This window comes from Microchirus variegatus, assembly GCF_963457635.1.
Source record: "Microchirus variegatus genome assembly, chromosome: 5".
In the NCBI taxonomy this organism is placed as follows: domain Eukaryota; kingdom Metazoa; phylum Chordata; class Actinopteri; order Pleuronectiformes; family Soleidae; genus Microchirus; species Microchirus variegatus.
The window spans coordinates 10873378-10890802 of record NC_139806.1 but is presented as its reverse complement, the minus strand read 5'-3'; the positions used below and the strand labels follow the sequence as shown (position 1 = coordinate 10890802).

At 40.4% G+C, this 17425-nt stretch overlaps 1 protein-coding gene across 1 annotated transcript; it reads left to right on the top strand.

The window, feature by feature from the left end:
• Positions 1-189: 189 nt before the first annotated feature.
• On the top strand, positions 190-11183 carry LOC310926780 (SUN domain-containing ossification factor; the record flags this gene model as incomplete). Its single annotated transcript, XM_083888967.1, has 24 exons — positions 190-215; positions 733-847; positions 1074-1187; positions 1411-1643; positions 1815-1919; positions 2048-2174; positions 2252-2369; positions 2460-2584; positions 2671-2738; positions 2846-2953; positions 3183-3288; positions 3715-3735; positions 4122-4177; positions 4758-4840; positions 5222-5278; positions 5372-5437; positions 5529-5619; positions 6759-8069; positions 8160-8247; positions 8652-8756; positions 9043-9200; positions 10340-10431; positions 10537-10592; positions 10716-11183. The coding sequence occupies 24 exons, from the start codon at positions 190-192 to the stop codon at positions 11181-11183; spliced, it is 3897 nt and encodes a 1298-aa protein (XP_083745093.1).
• Between the last annotated feature and the right edge of the window lie 6242 nt (positions 11184-17425).

Sequence of the window (17425 nt, the reverse complement as noted above, 5' to 3'; positions counted from 1 at the left end):
CTGAGGACTTGCATAATGGCTCCTGACTTTCAAATAGAAAACCAATGCTCACTTTGTTCACTGTACAGTGTCTTTGACTAGTCTAGCCTCTCAAGGCAGATTTAAAAAAAAAAAAGAAGCTTCCAGTCCATTAATTGACAAAGAACTTGAGCTGGAATATTGAATAAGATCCAGATAAAAGCCTGGGTAATGGACAAGTTGCTGTCGCTGTTGGGGTTTGACCTTTAAGACATGAACAGAATGACATTTCCATGTTGTTATTTTAAAGCATTTTGATATTGTTATTTATTTTTGCTTCCCTGCCAGGAATTGACCTTGAACTATTTTCTGACACATTCCCACCCAGCAGTGGTGTTTCGAGGGGAATTTTAACGTGTATAAAAATAGCCAACTGAAAATTTAGCTTGTTCTGCATTTTCAATGCCAGAAATTGTGCCTTTTTCACTCAAGTGATTCTATTAAAAATAAAAAAAAATTCAAGTTCTTCTTCGCGTCCGGTTGTGAAATATGAAACTTGTGTGTGGGTGTACAGTTTTTCCATGACTGCATGCAGATAAGATATATTGTGCTGGTGTACAAGCCACGTGGCTTTCTTCACTACATCACGATGTGACACTGGGTTGCAGCTGTCTCTGCTCAGCACTTCTTTCCCAGATGCCAGGATATTTTGATAAATGTAACATGAACTGACCTGTGTTCAGTTAACCTGACATTCATAATTTTTTCTATTAGGTACCCGAGTTGCTATGTTGGTTGCACAGAGTCGCACCAAGAGCCTGAGAGGCCCGTGTCTTCACAGGACTTCAGTTCGGAGGAAGAGTTGGTGCAAAATACTCCTGATCACAAGGTAGCATAAGCCGAATCATATTACATTTGCACAAATATTTGACAGGTTGCTGTTTGAGATAATATTTTTTGTATACAAGAGACCTGCTATCTTAAAGACACATTTCAGACCAGCACAGTTACACAAGAGTGTTTGCACAGAAGTATATGTCGAGTGGCTATTTTCAGATTACAAATTGTTGTGTGTGCATTTTGGTATTCTACATGATAGTACATTTCTCTTCCAGGTTGAGGAGCACTCGGTCTTGGCTGCCCCGTTGTCTGGAAATGAGCTGTTGTTAGAAGATACTCAGCAAAATGATGAGCAAACAACACAGGACAAAGATACACAACAATCAGAGGTAAAGTTGCACCATTTCCGTAATTAAAAGCTTTGGGACATTCAAATAAACTTAATTTCAGACCTGGATAAGCAGTAAGGCTTCAATCTTTCCATGCAATTCTTTTTATTGACTGTTCCTGGACGTTTTATTGATTCAAGAGTTTGTGTCCAGCTCCGGCTAATGGGCTAACCATTACAACAACAAACTGGACAGCTCAAGTCTCTTTCTGTTTTTCCATCAGGCCTTTGAAGAGAAGGGGTTGGACGTTGAGGAAGAAGTGGTGGCAGAGGAGGACAGTTTACAAACACAACCAGAAACTCAGCCAAGCTCAGAAAATCTAAATGATGATTCATCAGTCGTTCAAGAGCAAGATTCAGATGAACTGGTTCCGTCCTCTGAACCGGTCTCTGGTTTTACTGCTGAGCCTAAAGACAATCCCGACATTCTCGATCTTCAAGAGAACATCCCAAATGGGTAGGGTGTTATTGCTTAATGTCTTTTTATAATCTGGTCATGTATTATATCAACCATCAATAAAAATACTCAATTGTCTTATTGAGTGCTATAAACCCAGTTGTGTACAGAGAAACAAGCTGCAGCTGTTTCCCTGCCAGTTTAAGGATTGATTTTTTTCTTTCATTTTAGAGTTTTAGATGATTCACCTAATGTAGATGTATCTGAGGTCACTGAAGTGGACCTGCCCCCTTCTGTCTGTGAAGAACAAGAAAACAACACATATGAAAGTGAGAGGTGGGTAGTGCAAAAGAATGCCAACATTTCTCTTGCATTGTTGTCTTTGGATTAGAGTGTTAATCACCCCCAGAATCTGGGTAAAGTTCAATTTAAAAGACTGATATGACTTGTGTTTTTTTTGACAGCAGTCCTCCAACAGTTCTGGAGAACAGCTCCAGTTACACTACAGGTAGTAACGGCCTCACTGATCCTTCTCTGACTCCTGCCACACAGCATATAGATGCTTACAAGTCACACATGGTGAAAGAGCAGGTAAGGAACAGTGATGTTTTTGTCTTTCCTCACTGTCAGAGGAATTGTCCCAGTCATGTTCTCTTCATCTTTAACAGGACCAGAGCTCCCCTGCTACCACAGACACAGATTCCAGTGTGAGCAGCAAAGACCCAGAGGACATACCTACTTTTGATGAGTGGAAGAGGAAGGTTATGGAGGTGGAGAAAGAGAAGAGTAAGACTTTTGTATTAAAACATTAAAAGGATGGTTGATCTCAAACTAGAGACTGGATTTTAAACCACAGTTGTTGTTTTTCCACTGTAGCTTTGTTTCCTCATACGTCTAACAATGGAGGTTCTCAGACACTGAAGAAGACTCAGAAGAACTTCAATAACTATGCCTCAGTGGAATGTGGAGCCAAGATTCTTGGTGCTAACCAAGAGGCTAAGGTATCTCTTGCAGACAGAGTAGCTTGTTCTGTCACATGTTGACCTAATACAAATTTATTTATCCCTTTTTGTTTGTCTTTTTGCAGAGTACTTCAGCCATATTGAAGGAGAACATGGACTTGTACATGTTAAACCCCTGTAGTAATAAGATCTGGTATGTAATGTTTGTACGTCTCCTGCTCTCTATCCATACAGGTAACTTGTTTACAGTATGTAAGACTGATATTACTGATGTCCACTGTCTTATTATAACTCTTTCAGGTTCGTCATTGAGCTCTGTGAGCCCATCCAGGTGAAGCAGTTGGACATTGCTAACTTTGAACTCTTTTCCTCTACTCCCAAAGACTTTCTGGTTTCCATTAGTGATAGGTATGCACTGCTGCTAGTAAATATGACAGAGGGGAAATGTTAAATGTTAAATCATCAGCTAATATGGATCATAAACATGAATTTGACAGTTGGAAGATTTCTAGAGTTAATTATATTTGATTCTGTCTGATTGTTCTATAAATATAAGGGCATTTTAATGTTCTTTTGTGTGATTTAGTAATGAGTCACAACATCCGGACCACTAAAATGTAGTATTTCGATCCTTCAGATACCCAACAAACAAGTGGCTAAAGCTGGGAACCTTCCACGCCAGAGATGAACGCACAGTCCAGAGCTTCCCATTAGATGAGCATCTTTATGCTAAATATGTGAAGGTGAGCACATTGTTTTTTCTGTTCACTCTGCCTTTGCACATGTCTTTATTATGTGTAGTTGCAGTGATTTACTGTCATCCCAGAATACAGATGAATGATGTAACATGACATGTATCTTAAGGATTGTTTCTGTACATTTTCTCTCTGATTCTCTTTGAAGTTTTCTCTTTCCTTTTTTATGTTCTTTTGCTTTTGAGAATGATAGAATGACTATTTTGAGATGGTATTGTAAAAGGTCTTGACATCTATGTGTTACTGTCAAACACCAGCAAATGTAGAGAAAAGACAAAGTATTATATTTGAGATTAAATTACGAGATTTCACACAATGGCATCATTTTAGTAATTGTAATTCTGAATGCATGTATGAACGCATGTATAAAAGTCTCTAATTTCCTCTCTCCTTTCTCCATATCCTTTGCTTCAGATCTTCACCAAGTACATAAAGGTTAGCTTGCATTTCTAGCAGAAGTCTGTGGTTGAGTCAGCTGAATTGTAAATGTGCAAGGGAATGTATTTTTTGTCTTTTGACCTTGTGGTGTGGCTGTCTTTACACTGAATCAAAACTAGCTAACTAGAATACTTTCATGTTGTACATAATGAACGTTTACTCGTTTATATGTTCAAATTTGTTTCTCCCACTCATCGCACATTAACCGCTGCCCTTCAGTCCATCTGTGTTTCCTGATAACCCATCGTCTTAAATGTACAACATAGCAGATTTGCTGATTGTTCATAACGAGTCCAATCCTTGTGGTGGTGATTTGCATGGGGAATAACAAATCACACTTTTCTATTATAATCTCTGATTGTTTTTTTTTTGTTTCTTTTTAGGTAGAGCTGGTCTCTCACTTTGGCTCCGAACATTTCTGCCCCCTCAGTCTCATAAGGTAAAGGAAAATAGAAATGCAATAATAAATAATGAAGACTTTATGCTCTTGAATAAAGTCAGGGCAAGCCAAATGTATCAATTGCAATGTAAACTAAGACATGTTTGTATGGTTGCCTTGTTCTCCAGGTGATAATTTGTTGTACACTGCATGAACTGTAGCTGGTGTCGATCATTAATAATGTTAGCTGTAATCCATTCATCCATCCATTTTCTACCACTTTATCCTCCACATGAGGAGAAAGGGGGGGGGATTAGCTGTAATCCACCATTGCAAATTGTAAAAATAAATAATATGGCTTAAGCTTTCACACAAAAGAAGTGAAACCAACACATGTAGCATTGAGCTTTAACAGCTCTTAAGGAAGTGGCAACATACTGTTTCCTGTTTTGTGTTTTCTTGAAACAGCCCTATCAACAAAACATACATTTACTCCTGGTGTTGAGTACTCACTTTTGATAAATATTGAATGTTAATAGGATCACAGATGACTCTAGTCATGCTACATGACCTGTGTAAATAAGTGCTTCTGTTTTAGAAAATGATAATTCAATGATTATGAATGTTCTTTCTGTGCCAGGGTGTTCGGTACAAGTATGGTGGAAGAGTATGATGAGATCACTGATCCCCCAGAGAGACCAGACGATCAGGATGATGAACAAGGTAATAACTCAAGTAGAGTTTGTCATAGTAATAAATATGATTTTATAAAAAAAATGTTTTGCGTTTGAGGGTTTGACATGTTGTTCGCCTTATAAAAATATTTACTGTCTCAATGTAAGTGTCTCTTTAGAGCTGCTGTGAAAAAGGAATTTTCACACAATAAGTGAAAGTGGCATAATGAGGTGACGTCATGAGTGGTTTTGTGGCATATTGTCTTCTAGGATACTCTTGTTCATACTGTGCTGTATTTCATTTTTGTGATTACTATGACAGGTTTAGTGTTGTTTGAGGTTAACTTCTATATATGTAAAATCTTTATTAGAGTTCAAGCATCGGACTAAAGGAATTATTATGTTTTAATTGATGCACTGCTTCCTCCAGATTATCCTGGGTATCCTGGTGAAGTCAAATCCAAGAATCTGATTGGATCTGCGAAAGGTAAGTTGTAGCTGAAAGGGAATTCTACTACATACAGACGACCTGCATCACTGCGTTAACATTTTACTCTCTGACTTTTTTTCTCCTCTTCAGAGGTTATTTTGAAAATGGTCAATGATATTGCTGTCAACGTTCTCGGTGGAAACCCTGACATGCAAGGTATGAGCTGGACATAACGAACGTGGAGTGGAGTTTGTCATAATAACACGTAGTGCAGTCAACATGTGTGTTCCTTTACTTTTTTTTTTAGCCAATATTTCATCCCATCAAGTGAACATGACAGACCCATCAGCAGAGATTGACACTACGACACAAACGCCCACAACAGATGTGATCTTGGAGTGAGTACTGTCCAACGAGTTTCATAACATTACTCACTTACTCACTTCAGCAAGTAACCAAATGTATAATTTTTACATTGTACAACATCCAACTGCATAATTTATATACAAATAAATATCAGTCATATCAGATTTTTGCTTAGGTTCTGTTTAATGCAACAATTGTGAGTAATAAGTAAGAGACTGGACAGGTAGGAGAAAAGCATGAATAGGCTACTGAATAGTCAATATTTTATACTTATTGATATTTGAAATCAGTTGATAATTATCAAGGTGAATCAACGAACCCCCTCCAGCTCAGAGCAGCTGAGAGAATCATCTGTGAGAGATCACAGAACTTTCCTCCTGCAGGATTCAATCTGTTATCAAACATAAAGACAGGTGTGCACAATTTAAGAACATAGAAGATGGAATTTCACTATGACAGCTGTACTGACTGATGTTAGATATTTCATCATGGTTTAATTGGGCATTCTGGGGTTTTTTTTCAGCGTAGTAGCACTTTTATTAAATTGACAGAATTAGCAAATACTTAATAGTTTAGTTATATTGGTCAGTTTATGCAAAATTGTTTCTAATATCATTGCCAACTAGTGAATTTATATCATTTTGCGGCGGTGTGTTGAGTTTTGTAGTTGTAGTTGTTGCGGAGATTTGATTATTTAGTGAGTCGACCGAAGATGGAGTTTCCTGGAGTCAGAGATGAGTTTAGTTGAAAAGCTTTATTGGAAGCAACTCAGATCTGAGAAGAACTGAGACAATGCCAAACATAAAACAAGTATGTTAACAGTTGGGCATCCTCTGCCTGTGAGTCCCAGAGTTAGGATACTCAAAGGTGCTTTCTCTGCTGATACATGAAGCTGACCTTGGGGAGGATTGCACAGCAGCGTCCTTAGTCGTCTGCCCCATTCCGGTCAGGCTCAGCGAAAATATGAAGAGATGAATTCTGTAGACAACAGACTGGAGCCAGTGCTATACCGAGGTCGCTGTGATTACAACAGTTGCGGAAGGCGCCGTCCTGAATTGTTTAAGCTTGTGCTTAGGAATGGGAGCTGATAACTTTAGAGAAGGCCGAATAATGTTTTCCCCTTTCAGTAGTATTGCATTTACTGTGTGCTATTGTCTTTTTCTGTCTCTAGTCCAGACACTGAAGAGGCTGAATTATTACCAGACTCCGGTATCCCTGAAATAGAAGCCCCCTCTACTGAGACTCCTCCATCAGAGATGCCCGATGATACAGATGTTGGCAAACAAGAGCTCCCCCCAGTAGATGAAATATCAATTGATACCGAAGAGAAAGATGAGGAAAAACCTATCAGCTCCATGATCACCCTTTTAGATAAGGAAGAAGAGTTGGATGAAGAAAAAGAGATAATGGATCGTCATGAGCAACAACAACAAAATCATCAGAATTACTGTGCACTACTTTCTTCGTCATGCTCCTCTACAGTTTCCCTTATGGAATATCTCGTCCAGCAGTCATCAGCGCTGCTGTCCAAAAAGAGAAAATGCCAACCATCGGACAGAAATCAAAATATTCTTCCTATAATACCCACTTGGCACCACAGCGAGGTACAGCAGCTCCATGAAAATGAGCAAGCTTCAGCTGAGCCGCAGCCAGAAAGTGGAGCCAGCCCGTCAGAATCACCACTGCCTCCAGGGAACACGGTCGATTCTCATAAAGAGTCTGTGTCCGATCCTCCTGTGCTGGAGCCCAGTCAGACCTCGAGCCTCCTCGAACCCAGTGCCACCGATTCATCTGCCCTCACACCGACTCCTCCTGTGGAGACACCACAGCCACCTTATGAGGAAACGGTGAAAGAGCAAAGGCCTGAGCAGAGTCTGGATGTGCTGGCTACAGAGAAGAACAACGAGCTGTCGGTCTCTCTCAGTAGCTCTGTCGATGTGAAACCCAGTTCCACAATTTACGATACCTCAGCAGAAATTACTGATGAGGAAGAGAAGCCTAATGTTGATGTTTCTCAGTCAGAGTTAAGTACTCCTGTCCAAATCCCAGATAAGACGTATCAGTCTGAGGTTGTCCTACCTACCACCTCTGTTCCTTTAGAACATCACCCTGACCCACCTTCTGTACCTAAGAGCAGCACAGATCCCACAGAGTTGTCCCAACCCACTCCGGACACAGTCACAGAACTTGAGCCCTCTAGTGGCCCCTCGGTCATCGCTGAAACGAAGACTGAGGATTTCATGGAGAACATCTCATCATCCAACGGTAACGGCCAGTTGCCTCGTCCCTCTTCTCCCTTACCTACGCCGCCATCCCCCCTAGATATCTATGCAGAGACCCCCAATGGCACAGAGCAGAATGGCAACCAGGTGCACGGCTCCAGCCAGAAGGAGTCGGTGTTCATGAGACTCAACAATCGCATCAAGGCCCTAGAGGTGAACATGTCCCTCAGCGGGCGCTACCTGGAGCAGCTCAGTCAGAGGTGAAGGATTTGGCACACAAATCTGAGTCTGACCTTCATGCATGAACAGAGGATGATACTACGATTTCTTCTTACGTGTTTTCATCCAAGGTATCGCAAGCAGATGGAGGAGATGCAGAAGGCTTTCAACAAAACCGTCATCAAACTCCAGAACACCTCTACAATAGCAGAGGAACAGGTGAGACTAATGTTAGTCCAGGCCAGTTCCATTAAGATACACTTGAACAAGGTCTCCCTCCAAAAGCTTACCTGATTTGGGAGTAAAGTTGCACTGATCAGTATCGTTTAAGTACAATTGCAAAGAGTTGTCTATGCTGCTATAGCATCAGAGATACCCCTTCCCCTTCCCCTCCACACACACACACACACTTAAGGACAGATGGATGTGTGATGCATCTGCATATTGACCATTTAAGATCACATGCCAGTCTGTGCCTTGTACCCTGCTTATTTTGCCACAATCATGAAACTGCTTTGATTACTTAAAAAAAACATGTGTATATTTGCATATTTTCACTCAAGCAAATCTGAGTCTGTGTGCATGAGATTGCAGTTATTTCACGATTTTTGTCCTCTCCGCAGGACCTGCGTCAGACCGAGTCTATTCAGTTGCTGCAGGGCCAGCTGGAGAATGTGACTCAGCTGGTTCTTAACCTGTCTGTCAAAGTGAGCCAGCTGCAGAGTGAGGTAGATACAACACTCTTAGCATAAAACCTTCATCTGTCATCAGGAGGCTTTTATCAGGGGGATTAAACGGAGTACCTTTTAGTCCATTTTTCTGGGACGACGTCATTAGGATGTGCCAGGACTTTGCCCACCAGGCTGTGATGTATTAGTCTTTTAAGACTTTTAAATGTTCCTTCATATTTTGATATTCAGTAGGTTCTTTTCATTTTCTGTATACCTCTGTCCTTGACATTGACGTCAGATATTGCCACTGTTTTGTTCATGGTCGTCTGTCTTGTGTTTTTAGGTGTCGGACAGGCAGAACTACTTGCTGCTGTCTCTGTTGCTGTGTCTGTGTCTCGGCCTGTTGCTGTTCACCAACCACTATCGCATCACAACCATTCCTCCAGTCACACAACCAAAGCCACCCATAGCTAAGACCTATAACTACTGCTGTCCTGAAAGGTAGGTAACAACTGCGCTCTTTACCGTCTACTGATGATTATCATATATCCACCACCTTATAATGTTACTTAGCTGTTGTATATTCATTGGTGGATACAACATGGCAAAGATAGATCACTAAAAAAAGGTTTTATGACAAATGTTCAGGTTTGCAGGACCTTGAGAGGCTTTCACTCATTTATACAGTTTATTTAAATAATATTTCTTAAAACTCTGTTTATTTTTTGGTTTAGTTTTGCCAACCACTGCCACCTACCCAACAATGCAGCCTTTAGCGCTTGGAATTAGTCAAATTAGCGAGCTGCAGCTATGGCTGGGAAAACCCTCTCAAAAACGTCACAACCAACGGAGAAACAATAATTTGTGAACATTTTAGGTTCATTTTACACAAAATAGTAAGAGCTTAAGGGAAAGGACAACACTATTATTATATTGTCATTGTCATGTATTTGTTACTGAAAAAGCCAAATTAATACTACCACACAATTTACACACTTAATATTAATTAAAATATAAAAAATATGAATAACTCCAACCTCTGGACACTATTACGCATTGCCCAGTGAAATCAATCAGCACTATGTACTGGGTGTTATAGATTTACCGATTATTGAAGAGCCTCAACTTGAGGAAAATGATCAGATCAGAACATTTTTGCTCAGATCATCGAATTCGTGCTGAAACTGTTAATCGTGTCCAGATTCCAGATTTTAGGGCGTCTTGAGTGTTGAGAAACTTCCCTCTGAAGTTTGTGGTGCGGACCGAGTTACAGGATCGGTCAGGTAGGTGAAATATATGTGTTCACATGTCAGAGTAAGTAAAAACGCTGTAGAAACACTGGATATTTCTAGTAGTAAGATTATTTTTTTTTTGAGTGATGACTTTTGGGTTTAGTGATGTTCAGCATGTCTGACGCTTTGTTCAACAAAATCTTTTGGCAACATGACTGACGTGTTATTGTGTTGGTGGCAGTGGATGGCACAGTAGACTGCAAATGAACATTGAAATGACTTCACGGAGTGTACCATTATTATAATTTAAGCAAGCCTTGTTTCCTTTATATCTGATGACGCTCATTTTAATCATAGATGCCTTTTAACTGTGAATCTTGTGTTTATAAATGTTTTTTGTCATAACAGGCAGTTATCTTCCTGTAAGGAGACTGGCTTGAAGAAAAGTGCGTCCTATCCACTGATTAACTCTGAGTCATTCCAATTAGCCGCCGCTGAAGGTATCGCTATACTGTTTATTTGCTAATTATGATAAATGCTTTATATTTGTCAATTGATGGATAATCGATGCAGAATTTGATCACTTCTTGTTCTTTGGCTCACAGGTCCAGAGATGCTGCATGCAGACGAAACACAGAGCCTTTGTCTAGGGAACAGAAAGGTGTGTAAAGACAAAGTTATTACATTACATTAATGCAGAATAATTATGGTGAATATCATTTTGAAATCGTGGTTGCAAAAGATCACTTTTTTTCAACCTTATTTCTTACTTGTCCGTACACAGAGGAGGCGACGAAAGCTGAAACCCATAGACAAAGTAGAGACTCTGAAAGCCTCTTTTCACGCTGCGTCAGAACTGAGAAACGGAACTGTTGTATGTAACGGTGTGCCGGTCACCACGAAACCTGCACCCCTTACAAAAATGTTCCTCCAACCCATATTTAGAGACTCTGTGTCAGAGGGAAGCTCAGAGGGGTCCTCACATTCAGACGACCCCTCCTTCTGTGGCATCACCACAGCCTGTCCTCGAATCTGTGACGGAATCCCTCTGCACAAGACCAGAGCGCAGAAACGGGCATTTAGACGCCGGCGTCTTAAGCCCAGCTGTGCCATAGTGGACTTACTTCAAGTCCCACAGAGGGACAAGAGGGAACCATTGTCCATCTGCACTATAGAGGGCCTCATGGACGGGAATACTGAGAAAAGCTCTGGGACATTTGGGGCCAATGTTGCTCTGTCAGGTCCAGTCTGACAGAAGAAAAGAGAAAAATTCCACTCCTCCTTCACTGTAAAACTCTTTCTAAAAGAGTTTGGATGTTTCTGTAGCCACTGGCAGCTTAAAGCTCCAAACTAAGACGTTCTTCACTCTCACTGCTTACCTTTCTTTCGCATTGTTCAGTTCTTTTCAGACCTTTTTTTGTATTTGTTCAAGTTAAATTCAAAGACACTACTGCCTGGCCTGTAATTAAAGATTTTTTTTCCCTTTGTTTGGAAACGACGACCTGACGTCTGTTGACTTAAAATTGAAGAAAAACCACTCGACAGAGGTTTCATTATCCGTGAGCTGCACACGTTCAATGCACACTCAGCATTTCAATTGTGAAACATTAATGGGTTTGAAACATAAATCTCATTTCACTTTGTTTTTGCTTTTTTTTCCCCCTCGTATAACTATTTCATACAAAATGAAAATTGCCTCCAAACCTCCAAGGTCTTTTCAGTTTCACCTTGAGAGTAAGAAAGAGCAAATAAACTTCCTCCCTGGTCAGATAATATTACAGGATTTGAACGTTAACACCGTTTGTTCTTGGGTAACAGCAGGTAGAGTGGGTTGATTGTTGAGTTTCATTCACAGGTTATTAATGGTCATATTTTGGGATCACCGCTCTCTATTTTAGACGCTTTCCCTTTTTTCTGTTTCTTTTGGAAGTCTATGCCTGTAAGAGCAATCAAGAAGGACCTGTATGCAGAGTAGATGTAGTTGAACACCCTCTCTCTATGCATTATGAAATAAAGGCACCACAGTTGGTTACAGTGCTTGTAAATCTATTATACTACAAGGTCAAGTATTGAAAAAAAATGTTTTTGCTCACATAATGTAGTGTAACATCTTTTATTCATAAATTTCCCCCTGATTGGCCGAGTCATTTTTTGGGCAAATTGATGGATAAATGTGTCAAAGTTGCATCATAGTAACCTCTCATGTGAGCATTTGTGCAGCAGGGGGCAGTGTAATCTCTGTGTAAACCTGCAGTCCTTTTTTCTCTTTTTTCCTTTTTTTTGATCTATCATCACCATCATTTTCCATGTGGTGAGTCATTACTCAGGATGGAAGTAAATTACTTCAAGGGCTAACGCTGTGCTCCACCGTGCCAGCTCATTTGCTTTTGTCTTATTTTTTTTGCCGTTGAAGCTGCTCTCCTTATTATCCTGTTTGTGCTCCGTTATTAATTGTACTTGTTAGCCTGAAACGAGGAATATTCCGGATAGATGTGCGAGCTGCATTTGAAGTGAAATCAATCTATAGACTGAATCTATGTTTGAAGACGACATCATCACACACACACACACACTGTCTCTGGCTGTGGTCGGGCATGGTCGTAACAGTGAGAGATGTGAGAAATTAGGTTAAAACCTCTTTATTCATGTGACCCAGTTGGGCAGCAGAAGCCTTTCAGAGCAAAGCGTGCCTGATGCTCTTTTCCACTTTCATTTTATGAAGAGAATTCCTAGGTTTCTCTTTGCCGTGCCTCATACCAAAGATTATCTGTAAATGCGGGGCTGCAATCCTCTTTTCACAGACACTCTGCTCTTTCATATCTGTGGCCTGTTATGGACTGAATATTCTCACCAGGTTATTGTATACATGTTTATATTGGAATGCGTGCATACAGGTGTCTGCTTCATACTCGTACTGAAAAAAAAAGGAAGTCTATCCATTTCACACATAAAGATCAGTTTACTCCACTTCTTCCTATGAATTCTTAAGTACATTTACGTTTTTTTCTCCTGTTCTAGTCGCTTTGATTTGATTCACAAAAGCCACAAATGTGCCATGTTATGTCTGGTTTAAAATCACTTTGACCAGAGGCAAACGTCTGTTGACTTTTGAACCAATTTTAATTCCACCAACTTTGTACCAAATCATGTCAGAAATGGCTCCGTCTGAACTCACCTTGAGATAATCCGGTTATCTTGGTTTGGGGCTTTTATGGACTAAAACATGGCATGGCAAGAGTCTCGTCTTTTGTTGGGCTGGCTATTATTACCGATTTCCTTGATTGATTGATTTGTCATGAATAGAAAACAAATTCTATTTGATTTCCATGTCCGTTTGTTTCTGTATTGATTCATTTAACAGATAGACATATGAACGTTGACATACAAATCGAAATAGTCTCTTATCTTGTAATTCAAGGTGCTAATTCAAACCTCTCCTCAAGTTCAAAATATCAGCCCAGAAGTGCAGCAGACAGTTTGAAGTACAGTAATTACCTCGTTGTCCACATGAGGGTGCTGTCGTTCTGCTTCTACACCATAGAAGGAAAAGTAAGGGACAAATCTGAGGCCTGGTCAGTTTAATGCTTTAAAGATTGATCTAAAGATTCTATGAATCGATGTTGGACGTTTTAAATGAAGATCGACATGAATTTTTTTGTAGTCTTTTGTGAGTTTCTTCTGGTGTTAACAGAAATGATTGTTTATGCTAAAATAATGATTTCATCATATGTTATCAGCTGTATTTTGAATGATCACGTCCTTTCTCTGTCCATCACGCCATCATTAATTCCACTTAAGCTTATTAATTGAGTCTCACATCTAGTTATGTAGCCTATAACCTACTTTTTGTTTCCCCCCCCCATCCTCTCTATCTCAGTGTGGGAGGGTGGAGTTAGTGAAGAGTGGAGGATCCAAGTCAGTGTGAGCGTCTGCGATTGGAGAAGAATAATCCTCCGAGTGCCTTTGCTTTCTTAGATTTTTTTTTTTTTTTTTCTTCACGAGGGGATCTGGGGGTTTCTTTGATGTTCCGCGGATACTGTTTGAGGACGTGGCAGTAAATGCGGATTTACAATTTCTGTCATAAATTCCCCCAACCCCACCAATTCCTCCACCAACCTCACGAATGTTATTACTCATTTGCTTCGACCTAATTTCCCGCACTTCCACTCAGTTGCCGGACGTCGCACTGAACTCTGTAGTAGTTGTGATTTTGTAGCACTTAAATCTCCTTCATGGTCACGGCCACAGTGGCATTCTGACAGGGGGCGTTTAGCAGGGTGCTTAGCAAGAGGCCGATAAGACGTTGGCAGCTACTTGAAATCAATTCGACTGTGCCTTACCCTCAGTTATACACTGCCACAAAAAATCCCAGTCCCCTGTGCTTGTGATGAAGCCCAGTGCCTGAAAGGCTGGAGTAGCCACTGAAAAGGCTGCAGCAGACATGCCACGTTTGATAAGCCTTGGTTGGAAATGTGTGTGTGTGTGTGTGTGCGTGTATGAATAACACTCACCTCCAGGGGAAGCTTCTGCTTAATGTTTCATGGACTTATTTCCTCTGCACCTCTCTTGTCATCTGAGGTTTGTTTCTGTTGTCTGATGCGACACACAGGAACACGAGGTGTTCCTTGTGATCACGGCTCGACCGATACCAAGGCCCGGGGAGGGTGAGCAGTAGTGATGGATACTCGTTCACACACACACACACTTCCTGGTACCTCCTGCATTCAGGGTGAATGAACGGAGCGCACACATGGACATGCATTACTGAGTCGTCATTCACTGGATCATACTGTGTTCGCACGCCAAAGCCCACACGGGTGAGACACAGCTGAGACGTGCACACACGCAGATGAGATGTGACATATTGACTAAATACAGGATGAGGATGCACACGGTTTACAGCCTGCAGTGAAGAACGGATCATGCATGACAGAAGCACGTAGCCTTACCTTTACCTCACCGATGAATGACTCACAACCCACATGCCAAAGGTGACTCCTGACTGCAGACAAAACTCCGAAACACATCCTGGTCTTTATTGTTTATTAATCTCATGTCGTCGTGAATCTTTGTTATATTGGTGATTTCTGCTAAATAATTCCTCTCGCCATGAAAGATTGAGCAGCATTAGACACGCGGTCGTGACCTTTCGTGACAATGGACACACACATCGGTGTGTTAACCCTTTAAGGTACGCACCAAGAAAAAAGCAAAGGAAAAATTATTTATTTGCATTTTTTTATTATTTTATTTTATGTACTTAAGATAACAATAACAACAATCAATTTTTTTTTTTTTTTTTTTAAATTAGACCCTACAGTATTTCAGATACAGGCCTCTACTAAACGGTTGAGACGTCTGTTCATAATAAACCTGGTTTGCATAATTCATAAAGTACAACATTCAAAACAAGTGTTGGTGAGTTCAGCTTGATGCATTTTTCAATGAGATATAGTGACTTTAAGTGTGGTCGACCAAATGGTTGAGTAGTACCTTAAAGGTTTAACACAACAGTGTTTTTTTGTTGTTGTTTTTTTTACTCCATTTTTTTTAGATATTTGTGATAATTCCATACTAGACCAGTCACATTAATAAACAAATGATAACACATAATATTCATATTGATATAAATCTGTTGCCTTTGATGGTAGGCAAGATTCAAAGCTGGTCAGTGCAAACATATTGAATATGGCACAAATGTCCTATCCTTCTTATTTGTGTTTATCTTACAAAACAAACGCACCCTTGGGCGAATGCAGATTTCCTGAATCTCAGATCTTTTCTGCCTGACTGTATGATTCAGTAACTACGATTTCTGAGGCTGCACTGTTCCTCGGCAAACATCCTACTTCACCGGCAACATAAGCCGTGGCTGCTTGGTCTCATGTGCCTGTGTAATGTGCTAATTAGTATTTCAATTAATAGGACTCTCTTGTGTACCTGCCTTTGTAATTGTGAGTTATGATGCTCGGGAACAAACAGCGGAAAATGATGTAACATGGCGGAATAGCATGTAAAAAAAAAAGTAGCTTTTTTTAGGGGGTTTAGATGAAGATGTGATGATTATGATTATGATGATGACGGTGGTGATGTAAGTTGTCATAGTTTTTGCCCGGAGCGTCTGTTTTCCCATTAGGCCCAGCATCCTCCTCTTATACCCTGTGTCACCTTCCCTGAGGAGACACTTTCCAGGTGCGAAAAGCACGCAACAGGAATCAGAGAGACCAGGTCGACTGTATGTGTGCTCCCCCGAGCAAGGTTGTGTTTGGCAGATAGGCTATATCTGACCTGTTTGCTCATTTTATAAACACAGAGTTGCTTACTTTCTTCCACCTATAGTTCCTCTTAACGACAAAACCATGATGCCTTTCCTTATTTTCTGTCATTTTTATGTAATGTTACAACTTCAGATGTTCGTATTGTGATGTGAAGAAGTCATCTCTCTCAGTTTCAGCAGGTTCAAGACTGGGTTTCGTGTCCTTTCTGCATCATTGAGCTAGAGCCAATAGAATTGTCAGAAGCCTCCAAATAAAAATCCCTCCCCAACCACACAGTAATAGGCCAACTACCATCAAACAGGTGCAGGACCACTTTCACAGCACAACCTTGAACCTGGAAGTCAAAGTGGTGGGAAGTAGTCTGGAGTTATCTGGAAGAAGCACAGAAACATTGGATTAGCAGCTGTGATTTGGGCCAAAATATGAGCTATACTGCCACAACAGCAAAGGTAAAATGTGATTTATATTCAACACTGTTTAAAGAATGTTGTTTGTTTGCGAAGCAAACACTGTGTGTCTTGCTTTTCTTCGGCTGCTGGTTCAAGAGGTTTTTACTCTAGACTCTGGTATCTGGGCCTGTTGTGAAGCTAACATGTTAAATGACCAGTCAGTTGTGAAGCTAACATGTTAAATGACCATTTTGTGACGCTAACACGTTAAATGACCTGTTGTTAAGCTAACATGTTAAATGACCAGTTTGTGAAGCTAACATGTTAAATGACCAGTTCTGAAGCTAACATGTTAAATGGCCAGTTATGAAGCTAACGTTAAATGACCAGTTATGAAGCTAACATGTTAAATGACCAGTTGTGAAGCTAACATCTTAAATGACCAGTTGTGAAGTTAACATTAAATATACAGTTTGTGAAGCTAACATGTTAAATTACCAGTTTGTGAAGCTAACATGTTAAATGACTAGTTGTGAAGCTAACATGTTAAATGTCCAGTTTGTGAAGCTAATGTTAGCTTCACACAACAGCTAAAGCTAACGTGTTTCCTGTTTACTGTACAGTGTGTCTGTGGCTTTGCTGGGTGTTGAAACTGTGTTGTCTTGAGTTGAAATTGGTTTTGCTGGTATTTACCAGAGATGCATTCCCTTCTAATGAGGTTGCTGGTCATTTGGTTCTGATCCATCTGAACCAGAACTGGGTCACTGGTGACCAGGTGATAGGGGAACTAGAGGGGAAACTAAACATTTCTTTAGACCATGCAGTCG